This window comes from Neomonachus schauinslandi, chromosome 2 (genome assembly GCF_002201575.2).
Source record: "Neomonachus schauinslandi chromosome 2, ASM220157v2, whole genome shotgun sequence".
Taxonomy (NCBI): Eukaryota; Metazoa; Chordata; class Mammalia; order Carnivora; family Phocidae; genus Neomonachus; species Neomonachus schauinslandi.
This window is the reverse complement of record NC_058404.1, coordinates 6,445,625-6,468,045: the sequence shown is the minus strand read 5'-3', so window position 1 is coordinate 6,468,045 and position 22,421 is coordinate 6,445,625. Positions and strand designations below refer to the sequence as shown.

Below are 22,421 nucleotides of genomic sequence, written 5' to 3'. Positions count from 1 at the left end.
CAAACTTTTTGAAGCCAACAAAAAGGGGAAAAGGGGTGGGTGGGGGGGACCAAATGCACCGAATCCTTTTTCCCATCTGCCATTCCCACACTGAACCCAGCTGTCCACTCGAGAGGGCGGTGGTTTTCAGACCACCCGTATGTCATGAGCTACTCAAGAGACTAGGAGAAGTGCATTAATAACCAAGGAAACAATATATTTATTTACTCGAATCAAAATTTAGGGCTGGGAGTAGAAGTGGGAGAGACTGGGGGGAAACACACAGCCCAAGAGAGAACGTGAAGCAGTAGGATTTCAGGCCCCAGCCCGTTGTCTGGGCGCCGGGCAAACCAGCCTAATGATCAGCTAGGTTTTTGCTGGGACAGCAAATTCTATAGTTACGTCAGCCAACAGGCTCTAGGGTGGACAGATCTATAAATCTGCAACATTCCTGAATATTTTCAAAGATTCTGACTAATACACACAAATTTCTTATCAAATCGATGTTAATCTGAATCCGCTCAAGACATGAGCTGTAACTGGATGAAATAATCGATCATCACAGTCCAATGTGTAAATATAATAATATAATCATTACATCAAAATATTTTTTATTTAAAGAAATAAAACTTCACAGATACAACTAAAGCTGCCCTGCCAATACCTGCCTGTGGGGTGAGCAATGAATTCAGGTTCATTCACATTAGTTATTTATTGTACTAGGTATGCAGATACCATGAACAGCTGTTTTTTCCTATATTCTAAAATCTTACATAAATGGCATCGTACTGTATGTGTACTCCCAACACAATGTTTCTAAGATTTATTTAGATTATGTAGATCTAGGTCATTCCTTCTCCTTGAAAACCAGGGCTTCTGGCACACTCTTGTTTCTAGGTAAAAGCATCAAAACCCCAAGCATGGCCATTCAGGTGGCCATGCAGACCCACCCACCCCTCCCCCGCTGCTGTGCCAGGCAGCTCCCCTCACCTCAGTGAGCACACCACTATCGCTTTCAATTTCCTTTTTGTCTCTAGGGCTTAAAGATTTCCTTTTCATCTAGCTTCCCTGAATTCTTAAAATTTGGAATCATTTAAAAAAAAAAAATGTCTGGTAGAAGGAGGAAAGCCTGAATCCATCTGGCCCACTAAGTTGCTGGAACCAGAAAGTAATCCAATGAGGGTCATCCATCCATTCTTCAGTGTTTTGACTTATCCCCACTTTCCACTGTACTGTGGTGGTCACCAAATCGGGACCAGGGAAGACGTGCCATGCATGTCTATGGGTGACTGGTCTTTCCACACAAGGAAAACGGAGTACAACAGCCCATAAAAACATGTGCCATATGGAACTAGGATTTAACTTGGGTAAAGCTGGAAAACCATCGCTCTCGTCTGTCAGTGGGGCACATTCTACACCCCTGAATCTTTGCATGTGTCTACTTAAAATGCACGGAATGTGACGGGGGCATTAGTCAAGTGTTTCTAATGCCACGGTGAGACAGAGTTGGGGTTGCCTAGTTCCTAATTCCTTCTGCGTCTTACTTTCACAGGCTGGTGGTTTGATGCATGCGGTCCCTCCAACTTGAACGGAATGTACTACCCACAGAAGCAGAACACAAATAAGTTCAACGGTATTAAGTGGTACTACTGGAAAGGTTCAGGCTACTCGCTCAAGGCCACAACCATGATGATCCGACCAGCAGATTTCTAGATGCCTGCACACACCTGAGGAGTGGCGGCCAATTACTCTATTTCCAGAGACCTAATCCTGAACATCTAAAAGACAAGGCTGCATACTGTGTCCTCATCCACCTCAGAGAGGCGGCGTGCGCTCAGGTGCCACAGGGATCCATGAGCTCCAGCTTAGAGCCCCGTAAACCTCCTCACTCAAACCTGCATCAGTCATGCACCGACGCACAGCCCTGGTATCGTGACCTGGTAGAATGCCTATGTGAAGATAAATCTAAGCCTGCAAATTTAAGACTGACAATTTACAGACTCTGTTGTCACAACCAAGAATGTTGTGCCGGGTTCATCCGTAAATAACTGGAAAACAGAACACTTAGGCTATACAGTAGAGATAACCTTGGAGCTACATCTTTCTAAGCCCTGTTTATAGATTGTGTAAATATCCATATGTCCTGAATTCAGCATCACTATCGTAACTGAAAGGAAGAAAAAAATCTCTAAGCCATAAAAATATATTATATATTCAGGGATTTTTCTGGGAAGTGCTTATTTGCAGTTTAATATTTGGAGAAGGAAAAAACATAGTTAACGCATTTTTGCTCCTCCTCTTAGGTGCTTTAAACTTTCATTTTGAAATCAGCATATTTACGCATGTGTTGACAGCATAGTTTTAAGTTAATGCTCAAATATATATTTCAAGTTTAAATGGTGAAAACTTCCAGGATCTCTGAAATTAATAGAAATGTGTGTTCTTTCAGTTTATATGAAGATTGTACTATTTTTTTTCTGCCTGGCTGTTAAATATGAAGGTATTTTTAGTAATTAAATATAAATTATTAGATAATTACATTTAACCTTTATGATAATATTTACGATTTTGTGATTTGATTCTGAAACAACTGGTTATGCCTCATGACAAGGAAAGATTCGATTTTTAATGATGAAGAAAATTATACATTTAATTCCATGACAAAGAGACTTTACTATCTTTTCCTCACTATTCTATTACAAAGGTCTTTTTTTTTTCTATTAAGTTATATTTTAGAGAAGTAGGCTACAATTTAGTTTATGGTTGAGAAACCTTCTATTTAAAGCACATACAAAGCTATACTTTTCAAGCTAGATTCACCCCTAAAGTCTTTTTTTTTTTTTTTGATGTCCACCAGCACACTTAAAAAAAAAAGCATTTTGGGGTACAAAACCAAAATCTGATGTTTACAATAGATTCAAATCTTTACAGAAAATTCTGAGAGCATGGATTTAAGCTCAGGGCTGCAAAACTTTAAACCCCTAGAGTTTTAACTCCATCTGAAGTTTTCATAGTACAATTAACATTAATGTACATCATGTAATGCTTTATAATTTGGAAGCCATTTCTCACGTATTTGCCTTGGAGTCAGCTGCTGCTAGGAAGCTTAGGGCCAAATTTGAAACCAGCATTTACCTCATGTCTGTCTTCACCTTATGGGGTTCTACTACTATGTTTTTTCTTTATTCCGTTTTTTCTTATGTAATTTATTTTCCCTCTATATGCCTCCACCCCAACTTCATTTGAGAATACTAACATTTGTTGCATGTTTTGAGTCAGTTTATGGACTCTGGAAGAGTCCGGCACGCCACTTTCTCTACCACTTCGCTGTGCTTCCCCGACAAATATATTGAGGAAAGAACCTCCCCATCTTTGAACAGTCTCTCTTGTTACATTTAAGTAGGCTTTATAAATTCAACAGAGCACAGCTTTGTACCAAGTTAAAACATTATCTGGTAATAAGAAGATATCTCCACTGCAGAAGAAACCCTAAGTTCCTATGATGTCTCGATGACCACATGGCAGACACTGAGGTGGACCAGTGATAAGATGGGAAAAATTGGCAATAGCATACTTGATACCGTGTGCCCACACCGGCAGGTGAGATGCACTTCAAAGACACACCACACTGTGTTACACAGAGTTACGCATACTCTCTTATGACAGAGAGTAGGGGGGTTTGTGTCTTTACACTTCAATTCCTTATGTGGTATATCAAACAGAGTCTTGCCAAGAAGAATGTTTTTTCTCCTTAAGAAAATATTTATAAAGTGGAGGGAAAATCAAAATGATAATCTTAAAAATGAAAATAAAAGCAACCCAACAACCTAGATAAATAGGTGATGAGAGGGCAACGTCCTATGCATACTTCAAATAACAGCAAATAACACCAGCCCTGGTCATAGATAAAAACTGCCACTTCTCTTTCAGGTATTAATCTTCCAAAAGCATAAACTGTGTCACAAACCAGTTAACTTTTCTGAAAATGAAAGCCAACATCTACATGATCCTGCTTCCAATTAAACCTGAAATTACCTATTTGTTACTTAATCTTTTAAAAAATTAGAACTTCCATTAAGCATTCAAAATATTTAAAATTTAAAATGCAGTAAACTTGAAGCTGCATTTGGGAAGAGCATCAGAACATAAGGACCGCATCATGTTGCCAGCAGGCCATGACTTTTATACCTATCAGTTCTATCTCTAAAAGCAGTAACAGCTTTATTTCTTAAAGCAGTAAATAAGACATCATACCACCTCCTCAAGAATCTAGTCCTTTTTCATTTCTTCTTTTTCTCAATCCTGAGGACTTTCATAATTAAAATTCTTTAAGATTTCATTCCACATGATTTTTTGCAGAATATTCTCACATTCCCACATTTGTTCTCACAAACGGATAAAAAAAGTATTATGAAAAATTCCATGAAAATGTGTTTTTAACTGCAAGCATAATTGGGTCTTGACTTAATCAAAATTTGAGTCCATATCTATGCAAATAATAATTTCCTGAGAATTCTGAATTGTATTTACCATAATAAAATAACATCTGACTTACAGGAGCTGCAGGGAAGTAGTTAGAAAGTTCAAACGGTTCCTCAGGAATCCAGTGACCCAGTTCCAAAGACCACAGTACCTACAAGTGACACAATAAGCAGACATTTATTATAGATTCATTAGGCTCTCGGTGGATAATAAACTACTTTGAAGATAGAGCCAAAACAACACAAAAAACCCAGCAGTGACTATGTACTCCATAGATCTGAACCAGATGTGTCTTACACAGCAAAGTATCATCAGAATCTTCATGCTGCATCAATCTTATGAATAATAAATGCTTCTCTTTAAGAAAAAAACGTTTCCAATGACTAGAAATCTGGGTTATTATTCTAGTGAGGCCAAATACTAAACACCACCCCAATAACAAACATCTGAAATACCTTTTTAAGAATTCCAAGTTTCCAATTTAAAGAGTCATTATAGACAACCCTCAGTAAATATTCCAGGATTTTATTAATTTAAAAAAAAAAAAACCATTTATTAGGAGAAGATAGATCATAAGCTTAAACTAAAAAAGCAGCCCTTCTGGTATGTGATTTTGTTTCTAACATGGACTAATATTTTCAGAAGTTCTCCTAAAACATTTGAAAATCCTTCCCAGGCTTTGGAAGGATAAAATGTTTCATAAACAAGCCTTCAGTATTATTATTTATTATTGTTATTTGAACCCACATATTTTAAATGATCAAAATGATGTTTTTGTTTTTAATTCAACAATTTTCAAGATTCTATAGTCATCTCTACTTGATGACCAAACTCCCTGAAAATCTGTTTCTATTTCCATGCACCAATAGAATTTTATAACAAAAATAATCAACTGAATTACATACCCCATATTTATTTTTCATCTGCAATTTCATTTCTTACATTCAGTGAATCCACGCTCTTTTCTAGAGTCGCTACATAAAGTTTAAGTTTGTTTTGCTGAATTACCAGGGATGAGGAGGGAGTTTTCCTGTTTGGCAGTTTCTAAGATTAAGACCCATCTATGGGAGCTTGGTCTTAAATATTTCTAAGAAAAAGTGCACATGCTGGTGAAATAAAGACAATAACAAGATACAGAATCTGAATGACAATTCTCAGCACCGGTATGGATCTTACTTTAAAACTGAGGCATTTATTCACTCAACACTGTTTCTTCATCTCACTAACCGCTTGTCTGTGAACAACGTATTGAGATCCTACGGTGAATAAGAACCCACGCTAGGTCCTGAAAACACAAACCCAATCCCAGAGGAGTTCACCCTCTGGCAGGAGGCATGAAGGCAAACCACAAATGGTGATTTCTCAAAACAGTACTGTGGGAACCTATAGAAGAAGCAAACTAACTCTAAGAGAATCAAGGAAGGGTCCACAGATGAGGTGACATTTGAAACGGAGTCTTAACGGATGAGTAAGAGTTCATCAGGCAACGTGAGACAAGAGTGAGGAGGGGAGAGGACATTCCAGCACGGAAAGAATGCCACATGCCAAGGCAGGATTAAAGCGGGTTCTTTTTTTTTTGGGGGGGGGGGGCTAAAGGGTGCTTTGGAAGAAGTGGTAAGAAAATCGGGTTGATTAGATTCCTATGGTAAGGTATAATAATATACCCTGTTTCTATCACTGTGTCTGCAGGGCATATGGCAGAAGAACAATCCAGAAAAGACAGGAGAAAGCTCTGAGAGTGCTGAGCCCCAGATGACAGAATGGGAATGGAGTATGATGCAGGGCAATGTGTCTTCACTATAGAGACAGGAAGTGATGAGTTGTGTTCTCAAAGACCCTAATTCCATCTTCACGTAGATCTGGGTGTACACGAGCATTTTGTCAGTTAAGTCTCTTTTTGCTTACCCCTGATTTTACTGGCTAACCAATATAGATAGATAGATAGATAGATAGATAGATAATCTTCATAAGATCAATGAAAGAGGGTATGAAAAAAATGGTACAGTGAAATCATATTTCTACCTGGCTATTTAGAGGTGGTTAAAACATTTAAGTAACATAGTGTTTGCCTTACTTTTATCAATGTATGATATCATTTACAGAGACACACTAACAACATCTGTGTGATTCCCTACAAATCTGTGATTAGCCCAGGAAGTAAAATGTAAAAAGCTTCAAAATCAGGTTCATTTAAGACATGAGGCAATGTGAAAGAATTAGGATAGTGAGAAACATAATGTACCAGTGAGAGAATCCAAGGAACCAGTCTTAAAAATGCGTGTGGCATTTGAGTTCAAATGTAGTCCACATTAAAATGTCAACTGAACCTCCTGGAGAAAATTTATGTTCTCTGAGTTTGACCCTTTCTAAATGTTATGAAAATAAAGCCATAAGGCATCTATAGTAGAATTTTGGCAAGTGAATTAATAACTTGAATTTAGGTAGGCATCCCAGAAATTAATATTGAACAGAGATAGCAGAAAACACTGATTTGATTGTAATGAAATCATCAAATCAGAAACATAGTGCAAGCTTTTCACTTTAGTTCTTTCATTAACCAAAGTTATCTTTAGCTTAGTAGAGTGTTCAATATTGGGAAAATCTACTCTGCAAGATCACAGTTAAGGCTGTAAGTGAACTAAAAGTTTAACCCAACATATTTCCCATCACCTATGTGATAGAATAAAAATAACTAAGATGCAATTGGGTTGCATAAATAACGAGGATCAAATCCCATGTTTATAGACCTTAAAATGAGGGCTGAGTTATTTCAGCATCCACTGAGAATGGATATAATGTTTGTGACATTTTAAAACTGTTGTTCATAAAACTTGAACCCTGTCGATGAATTTAAATAGGAACCACTTGTCTTATTATATTAACAGCTACTGACGAGACAAATTTCCACAATGTAGGCGTGACCACACAGTTAATTCCATACTAGGCAAAACACAAATGGTCTTCCTTTGTTTCATACACATCTAATCATTTCATTTTAACAATGTGAGTCAGTGGAGCTACAGTGAACCCAAGCCAGAAAATGGCACTGGTATTGAAAGCAAGTCCGTAACAGCATCATTTACAAGGAAGACAATGAAGCTGACTTAATGGTTAACACATAGCAAGATGAACACATCTTTAACTTCACCTTCTCCCCAATACTCAACTAAGAGGACAGAATTTAAAAGAATGAGAAGAGTCTACAGCAGATAAAACAGGATATTTTGGAAGTTGCAAAGCAGGTGCGTAAATGATAAATGACTTAGAAGGGCAAAGAAAGTTCAAACTTAAGTGTCTAGAGAAAGAGGTCTTTAGGAAGCATCCAATTCCCTCCACAGACTCTCTGAAAGGCAAAGAAATTGGTGATATGTCTGAAGATGGGGTATAGAACAGGGTAAAAAAAAGAGGTATTTCCTACCCCGTAGCCCACCCTCCCCTGGAATAAGACAAAAGTAAAGTCAAACCGGCTGTTCTGAGAGCAATGGTGAAAAGCGCTAGGGAAAACCTCTCCAGCCCTTCCCCTGGGACACCAGCCATTCCTTCCTGGGGACAGAGATCAGCCCAGGGGAAAAAAGACATACAACTACTAAAGCTTGGATCTCAAATACCTCCATTCACATCAGATTATCTATACACCACTCAGACAGGCAGAGTTTCAGTCAGCTTTTCAATGCCTCATTACTGAACATGACTTTATACCCATTTGATAAAAGCCTCTAGCTTGAAAACATAGACCAAACCAAACAAGAATGGAATTCCTGGGATCACAGTGATGGGAAGTCCCTGGCTAACAGCAGTTCTGCCGACCTAGAGAGAACCAGTCTCAAGGGAAAGAGAACAAATGGGCTGATGGGTGGTGTCTCTAAGAAAAAATAAATGGGATTGGAAGATAATCTGATGTGGAGACAGATTTGAGAGAAGAATTATAATGCTTTTAGAAATTTTTGCAGTCAGTTGGTGATAGTTGCATAGAAAACTAAGCAATCAAAATAATTGTCAATGATTAGCTCAGGAAAACCAACAAACACAAATTACCAGAGACAATCATAGTGCATTACATGGCTCAGTTCAAACAGCATCCACATACTCATTTGTGTGTGTGTGTGTGTGTGTGTGCCCGCACGTACGCACATGTGAATGTGTATTTATATGCATATATAAAATGTTAAACAAAAATTGTAACCACATTGAGTAGACTGGGGAACAGAAGAGTAGGTAGGACTGAAAGGCAGCCATACAGTCATATTTTGATATTCCATAGAAGGAACTCTACAATGTCTCAAAGTTAATTTAAAAAAATGGCAAGAAAACCATTTTATTTAGAAATATGTAGGTAAAATATCAGAAGGCTATTAGAGTGAAAAATCCAGGCTGGGAAACAACAGGGCAGGCGGTGCCATTTTTTATTATAAAGCCTCATAAATTATACTTGAGTTTTAAAAACACTTTATTTTGGATAATTTTAGACTTACAGTACAGGGAGTTCTCATTTAACTATCACCTAGATTTCTCTATTGTGCGATTATCCAACTTAACTTTGCTCTTCTGTTTCAAAAGTGCTTTGCAAGTTGAACCAGCTTATTGGTATCTACAAGAAAATCTTGCTGAGCCTGTAACTGGAACTAAGTTGAATCTATAGATCAAAATGGGGAGAACCAAAAGGAAAAATACCATCTGATTTCACTTACATGTGGAATCTAAAAAACAAAACAAACAAACAAAACAGAAACAGACTCCTAGATACAGAGAGCAATCCAGTAGTTGCCAGAGGGGAAGAGAGTGAGTGGATGGGCAAAATAAGAGAAGGGGAGTAAAAGGTACAAATATCCAGTTATAAAATAAATAAGACACTGGAGGCAATGTATAGCATAGGGAATAGAGTTAATATGTAACAACTTTGTATAGTGGCAGAGAGTAGCTAGATTTACCATGGTGATCACTTCCTAATGCATATAAATGTTGAATCACTTTGTTGTACACCTGAAACTAATACAACATTGTACGTCAACTATACTTCAAGAAAAAAAATGTGGGGGGCGGCTGACAGCTTAAAAAGTACCCATTTTCCCAATTCATGAACATAGTATCTCTCTCTTTTTATTTAAGTCTTTGATTTTTCAATAAATATTTTGTCAAGATTTAAATATTTTAATTTCTGTGGATGCTAATATAAACGGCATTTTAAAAAATCAGAATTCCAGTTGTTTATTGCTAGCACATAGAAATACAACTGAATTTTGTATATTGACCTTGTACTCTGTAACCTTGCTGAACTCACTAGTTGTGGGGGGTTTTTGGGAGATTTGCTGATGTTTTCTGTGTAGATAATCACGTCTTCTGTGAATAAACAGTTTTATTTACTCCTTTCCCAATCTGTGTGCATACTCTTTTTAGTTCCCTTATCGCACTAAGATTCCCAATACAATACAGAAGAGAAATAGTGACGGCCTGCAATTGCTTGAACTCCTTTGTGAGGCACAATAATTTGATTTATTACAAACAAAACCAAAACCAAAACAAAACCAAAACGAAACAGGATAGCATAAACCCAAAGTGTTTCTGGGTATAAATGAAATGTACCTATGGAAAGCACAGTGTTTCTTTGTTTTATTTTTAAATCTGAAAAGTTTATATTGTTATCTAGTACTAGTGCTGGCTAGTGGTCCTGGTGCTTTTACTAATTGCTTCAACTTCCTATTCTCCAAAGAATAATTAGAAAATTCAGAGTGGGGGCGCCTGGGTGGCTCAGTTGGTTAAGCGACTGCCTTCGGCTCAGGTCATGATCCCGGAGTCCTGGGATCGAGTCCCACATCGGGCTCCCGGCTCAGCGGGGAGCCTGCTTCTCCCTCTGACCCTCTCCCCTCTCACGCTGTTTCTCTCTCGCTCCCTCTCTAATAAATAAATAAATAAATAAAATCTTAAAAAAAAGAAAATTCAGAGTGATCAGAAGTACTGTAGCTTGAGATCAGTATACGTCACTTTCTAAACCAGAACCAATCAAATTAATTTCTCTTAACATTCACCTTAATTTCCTTCTTTGTGGGAAACAACAACAATATTCTTTGTGTACAAAAGACTTCATGTTGTTCAATGTATCTGCTGATTAAAATCAAATCTGACAGTCAGAAACTTATGCCTCAGGTTTAACCTGTGGGAATCTAGTTAATTTCAAATAGTTCAAAAGTATACTTCATTCTCTACTTTAATCACTGAGAAGAGATTGTCCTACCCATCCTTGCCCCCACCAACCGTGGTAGAAAACTTAGTTGTAAGAGTTTATGGAGGTATAAAAACATACACTCAGGATCTGCAAATCTCTTCTTTCTTATAGAAGAGGAACAATAATAGTAATTACTTAATTTTTTTGTTATTTTAAGCTAAGAAAGAAAACAGTACAAATATTTTTCTCATCAGATTTTATAAATTCTTTGTCTCAGTTATAAGAGTAGTTAATTTGCTCAAACAACACCACCTTAAGAGAATTCGCTACTATGTACATTGTTTAGACTTTTCCTACCGGGAGAATAATATTTGTGTTTTTTCCACAACTACACACTGTAGGATACTGGTTAACACCACAGAATCCAGGCAACTGGGTTAAACCAATCTCCGTCTCGCTGTGGCCCTGTGACAAGAGGCCAGTTAGTTAACCTTTCTGTCACGTGAAAACATTACACGTCATTATAAATGACAAAAGGACCATGTAGCTAATGATACAGTAGTGGCAATGAGGCTATTTCTAGGTTACATTTCAGGATTAAAAAGTTGGGGCTATCGATGGTATGGTTTTTAATAACTAAAGAATAGAGTATAGGGGGCTTATGTCCTGAACACTTTGGAGCCAGAAAACTGAGGAGGTCTGGTCTTCTGAAAAGACCGACTTCGACTGGCAAAGTTTCAAGGCAATAATATTTGTTCCAAAATAAGCCATTCCTCTGCATTTCCAACACATCTCAGAACATCAGGAAATGCTTTATATGATTCCATAAAGTTATTTTAAAATACAAACCCATTCCATAGATGTAATGCCTCTCTCAACGAGGCAATTTTCCATAGATGATTTTTAAAAATTGAGGTGAAATTCTCGTAATATACAAGTAACCATGTTAAAGTGTCCAGCTCAGTGGCATTTGGTATATTCACCGTGTGTGCCACCACTTCTTTTTTTTTTTTTTTTTTAAGATTTTATTTATTTATTCATGAGAGACAGAGAGAGAGAGGCAGAGGGAGAAGCAGGCTCCCAAGGAGCAGGGAGCCCGATGTGGGACTCGATCCCAGGACCCTGGGATCATGACCTGAGCCGAAGGCAGACGCTTAACCATCTGAGCCACCCAGGCGCCCGTGTGCCACCACTTCTTTCTCGTTTCAAAACATCTTAATCACGCCGGGAGTGTACCTCATACCCTCCAAGTAACTACCCTTCATTCCCCCTGCTCCCCTCCACCCCTGGCAACTGCTAATCAGCCGGCTGTCTCTGTGGACTTGCCTATTCCACATAAACTGTAGGAGAGGAATCAGACAATATGCAACCTTTTGTGTCTGCTTTCTTTCTCTTAGCATAATATTTTCAAGGTCCATCCAAGTTATGATATGAATGACGGCTAGGCACGAGTGTCAACAGTAAGTGATATTGAGTGCTTACTGAGCGCTTTATTTAGATGACCTTTCAATTGTTTTACAGATAAGAAAACTGAGGCTTAGAGAGTTTAACTGCCTTACTGGTCACACGGCCAGTGAGTGGCAAGTTTAACATTAAAACTCACAGTCTTATCCCTTAACCTTTCAAAAACACATAAAGTGGTGTGCAGCCACCGAATAAAGATATCCACATTTAAGGTGGCAGAAGATAAAAACATTCTCTAGGCTATCTCTAGAAGCAGATGCCAGAAAGAATACATGCTATGAATTGAGGAAAGGCTGAATTCAAATTCAAAACTCACTCATTTTTAAGCACTGTGACCATAGCGACTTACTGAAACTATTCAAGTCTCCGTGTCCACAGAGGACACAAAGGAGTCTTGTACTAACAAGCTGAGAGAGCCTAGGATGGCCAGGATGCCAGGATGGCCCCCTCCTTACATCTTCTGTGTGACCACCATCCTCTAGAAGCAGTCCTATCCCACCCTCCACATATGGCTGGCTGGTCTCTAGAACCTTCCAACTCAGCGCATGGTCGTAGGGCCAGCAACCTGTACATCACCTGGGAACTGGTAGCCAGTGAAGAAAGTGTAGGACCAAGACCTACTTGTGAACCACAGTCTGCATTTAATAAGATCTCCAGGGGATTCATATGTGATTAAGTGTTTAAAAAGCACTGTTCTGGCTGTCTCAAAAAAAAGTGGCAGGAAACCAAAACCTTAATACAACCTATTTAACCAAGACAGATAAAATAAGCAATAAAGTACTAAAAATAAGTAGTTAAGAACTCTTTTTCCTTTTTAAGAGATATTAACTGACAGAGACTAAATACCAGATGGTAAGAGGAAAAGGATGTCGTACATTGATATATGCTCAAATATTCTTATTAAAACGTTTAGCTATATAGTATATGGGCATTTATGTGAGATTTATGCTGCTTGTAGTTTACCTAATCTTTTCAGCCAGAAAAAATGAAAATGGATTATTCTTGGATTTTAGAGCTTAACGGCCCACTATTAGCTACTTTTTACATATTGCTAAGCAAAGACCAGGGTGACCCAGCATTTCACCAGCACACTGACATGTGAAGTCCAAACATCTTTATAAATAACACAAGTTCGTACTTTTCTTATCAAAATGAAAACAAAGAAATAAATATAACACATTCCAATGTAACTAAAACAAACATCAGAAACATCGCTTCACTGTATGAAAACACAGTAGGAATTATTATTACCATCACAGACAATAAGCCAAATATTAATATTATGGCTACTCAGAGCAATCACTGTTTCTTATTCTTTCTGTAAATTTGAGTTAAAAAGATTTTTTCTTAAATGAGCATCAGGTCATCTTATTTTCAGTGAGTTTTAACAAGAAAATCATGAACTACATGGATACCTTCATAATATATAATGATGCACAATGCTTTTATACGACATTTTTAGCTCATCAGGAGCAAAAACAAATTCTGAGGTTTCTTAAAGAAGTAAGTATGTTTAGTCATGTATCTGCTCACTTATTCCTTCCACAAGTAAGTGCTGTATTCCAGTTCCATCCTGGGTCCTGGACCAGGTGAGAAATGACAGGCATGGTCTCCACCCTCAAAGAGCTTGTAATTGCTCAATAACCAGGGTCTGTTAAAGAGTTTCTGCTTTTCTGTTTGAAACTTTCTTTATTTTGCCCTAGTCCCTTGTGCCAAGGAGGGTATGGCTATCTCTAAGTAAGTTTTAATACTAAAATTACTGTTTACAATTTAACAATTGAAACAAATGTTCTACTACAATAAAGTGTACATGGCAGATCAGAAATACTTGAAGGTCAAACGGTACAAACTTCCAGCTACAAAATAAATAATTCATGCTAAAATTAATCACGAAAAGAGCAGGTCTTAAAGTTCTCATCACAAGAAAAAAAATTTTTACAACTGTGTATGGTGACGGGTATTAGGTAGACTTATTGTGGTGATAGTTTCATAACATTTACAAATCTTGAATTGTTATGTTGTATGTCTGAAACTAATAAAATGTTATATGTCAGTTATACCTCAACTAAAAAATTGTGAATAACATTAAGTATTTGTATACTATTCTTTCTTGTTTTGTTATTATCTAACAAGACCAAAATAAAAGAGAATTATATAAGGGGGGGCGCTTGGCTAGCTCAGTTGGTAGAGCATGTGACTCTCGATCCCAAGGTTGTGAGTTTGAGTCCCACGTTGGGTGTAGAGATTACCTAAAAATAAAATCTTGAAGGAATTATATAAAACAAAATTCGGTGGAGAGGTGTTTCTCTATGTACTGAAGGTGTTTCTCTATGTACTCTCCAGTGGTGAGAAGAAAAACCAACTCCAAAGAACTAAGAAATAGATCCATCATGCACCTAAGGCGAGCTGCTATTTTAGTTGATAAAACCACTTTTAGTTACATATTTCTCGTTCTCTGGTAAAGAAAAGCCTAAAAAATTTCCTGTAGAGAACATTCCAGGGCAATGAATTTAAGGAGAAATGTATTGTGTGGATTATACATAAAAAGTATCAGGTAGCAAAATGTACAATGTTGTCAACTATAGTTTTGAAGAAGATATGACAGTTGTCTAAAATCCTGTTATTTCTTACATCAGCGCTCCTCAAAACCTAGTATTATCACTAAAGCCTAATTCACAGAGGTACTTAGGCAGACAAGAGTTCAAGTGTGCTATTCTTTAGCAACTTATTTTAACTTGGGTATAGAGCTTAGCAACCTGAAAGAATGGACAGCTAACAATGTCCCCAGCATTACTGATAGATGCCTAAAATGATGTGTAAATGACAGATGTTCAAAAAGTCCCAGAGAATGAACCATGGTTGCATTTTTCTGATGAGAACCTAAAGTTAAGTGGAACATCTTGTGTTGTTACTGCAAATGAGAACGGTTTCACTGGGTGTCAGATTGAGCACAAGTGACAACTGAGGAATTCAATGGAAAGTTGAGGAAGTGACATATCAAAGATGCACCTGTAGGTACAGCTGGAATTTTTCTAAAAATGAGCTTTGAATTTGTGACACGACTCCACATTGACCAAGGGGAGGTCCTAGAGTCCTCAGTCATAAGATGAGAAGGAGATCATTTGAGGTTTAAAAAGACTGAAAACTGGCATCAGATGCACTAAGTTAAACAAAATAAAAACAGTGTGGTCCCCGAAGGCCAGAATTTTGAGAGGGATGGCGGGGGCAATAAGTACCCAAGTCAAATCTCCTGATTTGCTGATTTGCAGCCTCATCCATTTAAATTGTTTGCCAAATATGGCACCTTTGCTTTAATACACATAATACACATACATAACCTCAATCTAGTTTCTTCTCTCCTGCTAAGCCAACAGGTCCAGGTGCTCCACAAACACACGCCCAACTCATTGGGATAAAGTCAAACTGTCAAGCACGAGGAATATCGTTTTTCAACTGGTCATCTTACAAAGCTTGAATCGTCTTTTATATTGCCCCATCCAGCTACCAAGACTGATGTCTCTGATTCAGTCACAGCGAAAGGTCTAGAAATAGCTGTGCGGTTTCTACTTCTTCACTTGCTGTTTCCAAACTACTGACAGCAACCATCTAGTCGAATACAAGGCTGTTTCTCTGCCTTCATCGTATTCATCCTTCAGTGGTGTTCCACGTGATCAAACACACTCTCCTTTCTGAGACAGTCCCTCCTCTAACAGAGTATCCCATTCACCTGCTGCTCCACCTCATCACCGCCCGATCCTTCTTGGTCTCCCTTGTTTGATCCTCCTCCTCTTTCCTCACTTTTAAATGTTGGCACAGCAGGGCTCAGTGTTAAACTTTGCTTCTCTCCTCCTTGTACGCTCATCTCCTAGGTACCATGGCTTTAAGTTCCATCTATGCATAAATGGTTCCCAAAGGCATATTTATAGTCCTAACCTTTGCTCTGAACACATGCGCATGCACGCACGCGCACACACACACACTTAATGTGATATGTGATAGCTCTGCCTGAATGTCTAATAGGAATCTCACACCCAATATGTGTAGATCAGAATTTTTTATTTTACCCCAAACCTGCAAACATTTTTCTCTCCCAGTATTCCCTGCCTCAGGTGCTCAAGTAAAAAATTTAGGGAGGAGCCATCTTGACTTCTCTATTGATACCATGCCATGCGTTACCAAATCCTGTTACATCTTCCTAAAAAATACACCAGTCTGACCTCTTCTCTCCACCTATCTGCCACTATGCTAGTCATGGCCATTATAATTTCTGACCTCGATAATCTTAACTGCCTTCTTCTGGTCACTCTGCTTACTCTTACCTTCCTGCGATCCTTTCTTTACACAGAAGTCAGAGAGATCAAAGTCTGTCTCTCTCTAGTCCAAATACTCCAGTGGCTTCCCATACTCCTGAGCATGATCTCCGCGTGCCCTGGTTGCTGTCAGCCTCTCCAAACACCTATTCTTCTACTCCTCCTCACTCACAGTGCCTCAGGGCTTTCTTTCCCATGCAAAGTCTCAGCTTCAAGACCCACGCACTTGCTTTCTTTGCCAGGCGTATTAATTAGATTCTATCTGGCCTCTTTACAAAATTAAAGAACAAATTATTGATGTAAAGATATGAATTCCCAAAATGACAATGGAATCTCATTCATGTTACAGTCCATGGTTGTGTCTAGAGTGACTTCACAGACTTCTCATACACAAAACAGCTCTCCTTTAAACTCCATAACGAGTCATCCTAGATGATGATCAAGTCCTGTTCACAAATCTATCTTCTCAAATGTTCTCATGAAGGGCAACTCCAAAGCCCTCGATTTTACAGGGCAATCTCTTTCTTCTATCTGTCCTCCACCATGAGTTCCCATGGAACTAGGAAAGCACAGTGCCTCCAGTGTGGAAAAACCATACCCGAGGAATGGCCAGGATGAACCAAAGGGATGGCAGAGAGAATGGAGGATCTGAGTGGGACCACCTATGTCCTGGGGTACCAAGGGAGGTTCTACTGCAGCTTGCCCGAGGTTCTGCAGAGGAAGAGCGTGGGCATTGTTCAGTAACTACCTCAGTGAAAGGAGCAACACACTATAGACCACATGTTTCTCCATAAACGGAATCCATTATTTTAATAATGACAGTTTATAAATCAGGTGTACTTTGAGATGACTATTCATGATCACTGCCTTAGGACAATGCCTTTATCAAGACTGTTTCAAAGATCCGCATTCAAGTCAGACAGGTTATTTTTTCTAGTATCTCCATCACTAAACACAAGTGCAAAATCTGTGCACTAAACACTATTGCAAAAATGTTCTGTAAGGACTCAATGAGACAGTGGGACGAAAACATTTTTTAAAGTGGAAGTACTTTATCAGGGTATAATTATCTGTGGCACAGTAAGAAGGACTTCGGAATCAAGTCGATGTGGATTCAAAGAAACAAACAAGAGACCTTAGTCAGCTTGGTATTATAAGTGCCTAGCCCACGGCTGCAGCCAACAAACATTTGCTAGACAGAACTTAAGCAAACAGCTCAAAAACCCTAGTTATAAATGTGGCACACCAAGCATACTTTGCTTAAACATCATTCTTAGAATGTGCTCAGAAGTTAAGGTCAAAAAAAAAAAGAGAGAGAGAGAGAGAATGGTTTTCAAGATGATTCTCTTTAGTCTTGGGTAGACAGCATGATGGACTAGAACACCAGTGACAATCCAAGACTCCGGGTCCTGTTCTGCCACTGGTCATAATTCTAGGAGAGCAACTTAGCCTTCTTCACTAGCCAACGAGAGATCCAGGCTGCATGAACTACTCTGTTCTAACTCTGACATTTGATTCTATGTTCACACCAGTTAAATCAGACTCACCACTTACCGAATCCAGTGTGAGAAAGCCAATTGCATGCCATCATTTCAAGAAAATTAACTCATTATGACATCATTCTTTGATTTATGAGACACTTGATTATAAAGTGTTTTTTTGTTCTTTTGTTAACAGTTAAAGTGTCTTGAAATTTGGCTGTGGAACTGACCAAACTCCATATTTGCATTTACAACTAATTTAGCTCTCAGACTCTCTATCAATCCTTATTCCTAAGCTGTTCAGAATCAATGTGTGTTGACCTGAATATAGGCTGAATCACTCCTCACTGCTATGTGGTGTCTTTGAAGCAGAGAAGGAGCTTTATGTAACAGGAGCCAGAAGGAAGAAGTCTCGGTCACAGGGCATTTCACTAGCTTTCACTGAATACAAAGCAGTATAAAGGTAAAGCAGAATTGTAGATAAGTCAGGGGAGAATGGAGGAAACACCAAATAGGTGAAAGTTAGAAGATAGGGTCTCTAAAGAATCCAAACAGCACTATGCTTAAACACAATATAACAAAAAAGCTTTGGTCTACAGGGATCCTTTGGTCAAATCAATTTCTTTATTTTTCTGTTGTGTTACTTCCTGTCTCCCATGAATAGGAAACAGAGCAACTCCCGACAGTTTTCTATTTCTCTGTATCTGCCAGACAATTCAGTCACAAAGCAGGAAAAACACAAGTTACTCTCTGCTGAAAAGAGCAAGGTTAACAATGAAAGTAGGAACCACTGTAAACACGTACAAATTGCCAACATAGTTTTCAGAATAAATTTTTTTTAAATAAAAATTCAAACTGAATTTTGTTATAAAATCACCATAATTTTTTTGATATGACTAACTGGGCCACATACAACCATCTAATTTTGAAGAACTGCTAGAAGCCTCCTTTACAAGCAATTTCCAGAGAATACCACACAAACCCTGAAATAAAAACATTCTCAGTAATGTTTTTCTTGGAGGCAAGCTTATACAGCTAGCCAAAAGGAATATTTTAAGAATCCCCCAAATTGCATTGGGGACAAGGAAAAAGGAGGGGGACCACAGAGAGAGAGAGAGAGGGAGAGTCATTCCTTTACACAAAGACAACGTGGTCCTTGAAGTGTATCATATGGACACTTCAAATCTTGGCCCTAAAAAAAATTGCATCCTGAGGAATTCATATCTAAAGGCATACACAAGTTGCAGATGAACATTAAATTGTGTATTGAGCTTTAGACATTATGTCGCTTGGCTTTATAAATGACAATGGAAGCTATTCTCTCTCAAAAGAGTTTATCACGCATGAGTTCGAGCCCCATATTGGACGTAGAGATTAAAAAAAAAAGCTTATCATGTTTATGCAATTGCATTTTTTAGAAAATTAAAGGAGGGAGGCCATGCAAGAAGAAATTATCTTTGTCCTATTTAAGTGAGATAAACAGGGAAAGAGATTAGGTTCATTTCTAAACTTTTTTTTTCTTAAGAGTGCAAGTCAGCAATAATCTATTAAAATCAATAAACACGCAACACCAGTGAGAGAAAACATTTGGCAGACATCACAAGTACATCACGAATACACAAACAGGCACTTTACACCGCAGTAGATCTGGTCCTTTTCAATTTCCCAGGAATTGGTACTTCTCACGAGTAATGAGATGTTTAGGCATCACTGGTAAAGTAATGCCCGTAGCTGCTTTCACAGAAAGATACTAACGCCAAAACTATCACTCTTAAAATCTGAGAGTGATCACTTGCAGCAACACTACTCTGACGGTTTTGGAGAAGGTTAAAATATATGAAAATCGGTAGTACGGCGGCTTTTACAGAAGTGGGGTTTCCAATATACTGAATTACCCCCAGATACCCAAGGGGTACTCTTCCTAGGTCCCTCAAAGAATGAAAGTGGGCGTACTTCCCATTGCCCACCCAGACCCCACCATGTTTCCCTCGTCCTCACTGGGGGTTCCCCTGTCAGACCCCACTGACTCTCTTCTCCTACGTGCCCGCCGTACTCATGAGCCTTCCTGGTCATTCCTCAGGACTCGTGAGGACAGAATGGACTGCCCATGGTAAAGTTCTCACTCGTCCAGAGAAAAAGTATCTTTTTTAAATTGTACGGTTAATGCATTCTGTGGACAAAACTGATGACAGTAGACAGTGAGTGATTCTCATAGCCCTTTGGGGAAATTGATACACTGTCATTTCTGTTGTAAAGCAAACATTTATTAAGTTCTTACTTCCTGCCAGTCACTGATGTGAGCACGGTGCATGTTTAACACTTAGCTTTCACACAATCCTGTGAAGGACGCATGGTCCTCAGCTCCGTGTCAGACAGGGAACCGTGGCTCAGTGAGGCATACCGTTCTCAGCACCCAAGCAGCTGAACAGAGTCTATTCCCATTGTATGTGGGGATGGAGGTTAACTTCCAGCCTGTGAAATCTCCGGATCTGGGACCAGCCATGGAGCTCGGCATTGAACTCTCCTGTACTTAATTATTCTTCCTGTTGCTTCATGTTATCATCGTACTAACTGTTAAAACATCAGAAGCCTGGATCTTCTGTTATACTTTTGTGAATCTTCTATTTCAAAATAACCTTGATGTAAAAGTACCGCCAATCTGGACATTGTAAATGATGATGATAATATGACAGAAATACATGGGGACCTCCAAACAGAGCATACATGTATGTATTTACATATGTGTATGGATGTATACTTTCAGAGTAGTTATTTAAATAGTAATATCCTTTTCATTCCTATTCTCTCTGAATAACTATTTGTTGATTTTGGTCTTCCTAGTAGAAGCCAAGATCAAATATATGACCCTGTCAGAAGTCATATCTTATAGAAGAAACTGGCTTAATCAGTGGTTTAGTATGGGAAAAATAATATTAAATTTTCAAGCAGCTGCTTTACCACTATTTAAAATCACTATACTGGTATATTCAATGTATTATTTAAAAATATTAACTGATTGCTTTCATGCGCCATCTTGCTAGTGTAAAAACCTTGAGGAAGGCTTTCAGGGTTCAGCATTCTTACAGCTGTTTCAGTCCTGTCTTTGCTCTTGTCTTAGAGGTCCACATAGCTGGTCTTCCCTCTCCAGGCTAGCTTAGCTCCCCACCACCATCACCCAGTAAGCATGAAGGAACATGAACAGCTTCAAAATAGTTAGAGATCCAAGGCAAAGTATTTTATACTTTTTGTAGGCATTTCTTTATTTTTTTTCTTAATGTTCTCTATTTCTCAACTGTCTTTCTTCTTATTTATAATCCACAAAGCCAGTTCTGAAGACAAGAAGTCCTAAATAAACATATTGGCAGAGCTGGTTCCTTCTGGACACTCTAAGGGAGATTTCTGGTCCAAGATTCCCTTGGCTGCTGGAAATCCTTGGTGTTCTTTGGCTTGTAGATACATCACTCCAAGCTCTGCCTCTTCACATAGCCACCTACCCTCTGCATCTTTCTAAGCTTTCCTGAAGCTCATCCTTACAGAATTCATACTGATTAAAAGTTATCAACCTGGAGTCCAGTGAAGTAGATAATATAGCACTTATGGAATTAATATATTTGTACTTGTGGGATTGCAGAATGATGAACCCCCTAGAAGCTGTCCACAGCTGAACCTCAGAATCTGCTAATATGTTACCTTCCACGGTGAAGGGGACATTGCAGATGCAATGAAGTCAGGGACCTTGAGATAGGCAGCTATCCGGGGTATCTAGGTTGGCCCCATGAGAACACAAGGGTCCTTATAAGTGAAAGACAGAGGCAAGAAATCAGGGGTGTGACAAGAGAAGTCACAAGGATGTGACTGCTGCCAGCGGCCACAAGCCAAGGAATGCAGGTGGCCTTTAAAGCTGGAAAAGGCAAGAAACAGACTCTGCCCTAGAGATTCTGGAAGGAATGCGGCCCTGACAACACCTGGGCTTGAGCCCCGTGAAACCTATTTTGGATTCCTGACCTCCAAAAACTGTAAGAGAATAAATTTGTGCTACTTTTAAGCTAATAAATCTGTGGCACTTTGTTACAGCAGCCACAGGAAACGAATACAGTACCATGGACTCCTCAGAAGAAGACATTATTCAAGGTGGTGCCACCTGGGCTTAGTTAAGAGAACTGCTTCTGGCTGCGTTGGCTGAGTATCTGGCAAGGATCCACGGGTGACATGTGGCCTCCTAGGGCTACCACCACTTGGTACCCAGCTTGTGGGGGCCAGAGAGAGCAGAGGCCATTGCACTAAACTGGCAGGGTCCCCTGTGCCAGATTCATGGTCCGGGCACCCGTGGTGCCGGCAGGGGACGTGCCGTCTCGACCACATCTTGTCTTGGCATTGGTTTCCCTTACAGGTTCATGATGTTGGTCTTGGTGCACAAAACGAAACGGCAGCCCACCCAAATGTATTCCTCTTAAATCATAAAGGATCTTTTTTTTTTTAAAGATTTTATTTATTTATTTGACAGAGAGAGACACAGCGAGAGAGGGAACACAAGCAGGGGGAGTG

General features: G+C 38.9%; 2 protein-coding genes across 5 annotated transcripts in view; one reads left to right on the top strand and one right to left on the bottom strand.

The window, feature by feature from the left end:
* The window catches only part of ANGPT2 (angiopoietin 2), a 54,269-nt gene extending 52,115 nt beyond the window's left edge, over positions 1–2,154 (top strand). For 3 of the 4 annotated variants that reach the window (XM_044911553.1, XM_044911552.1, XM_044911545.1), the window contains one exon: positions 1,532–2,136. In XM_044911553.1, coding sequence (XP_044767488.1) covers positions 1,532–1,692 — 161 coding nt within the window. In that variant the 3' untranslated portion in view covers positions 1,693–2,136. Of the gene's footprint in view, positions 1–1,531 lie in introns of all 4 variants that reach the window. The other variant, XM_044911541.1, reaches the window with a different exon arrangement.
* The window catches only part of MCPH1 (microcephalin 1), a 250,386-nt gene that overhangs the window by 125,169 nt on the left and 102,796 nt on the right, over positions 1–22,421 (bottom strand). The window contains exon 11 of the mRNA XM_021694299.2: positions 4,535–4,612. Coding sequence (XP_021549974.2) covers positions 4,535–4,612 — 78 coding nt within the window. The remainder of the gene's footprint in view (positions 1–4,534; positions 4,613–22,421) is intronic.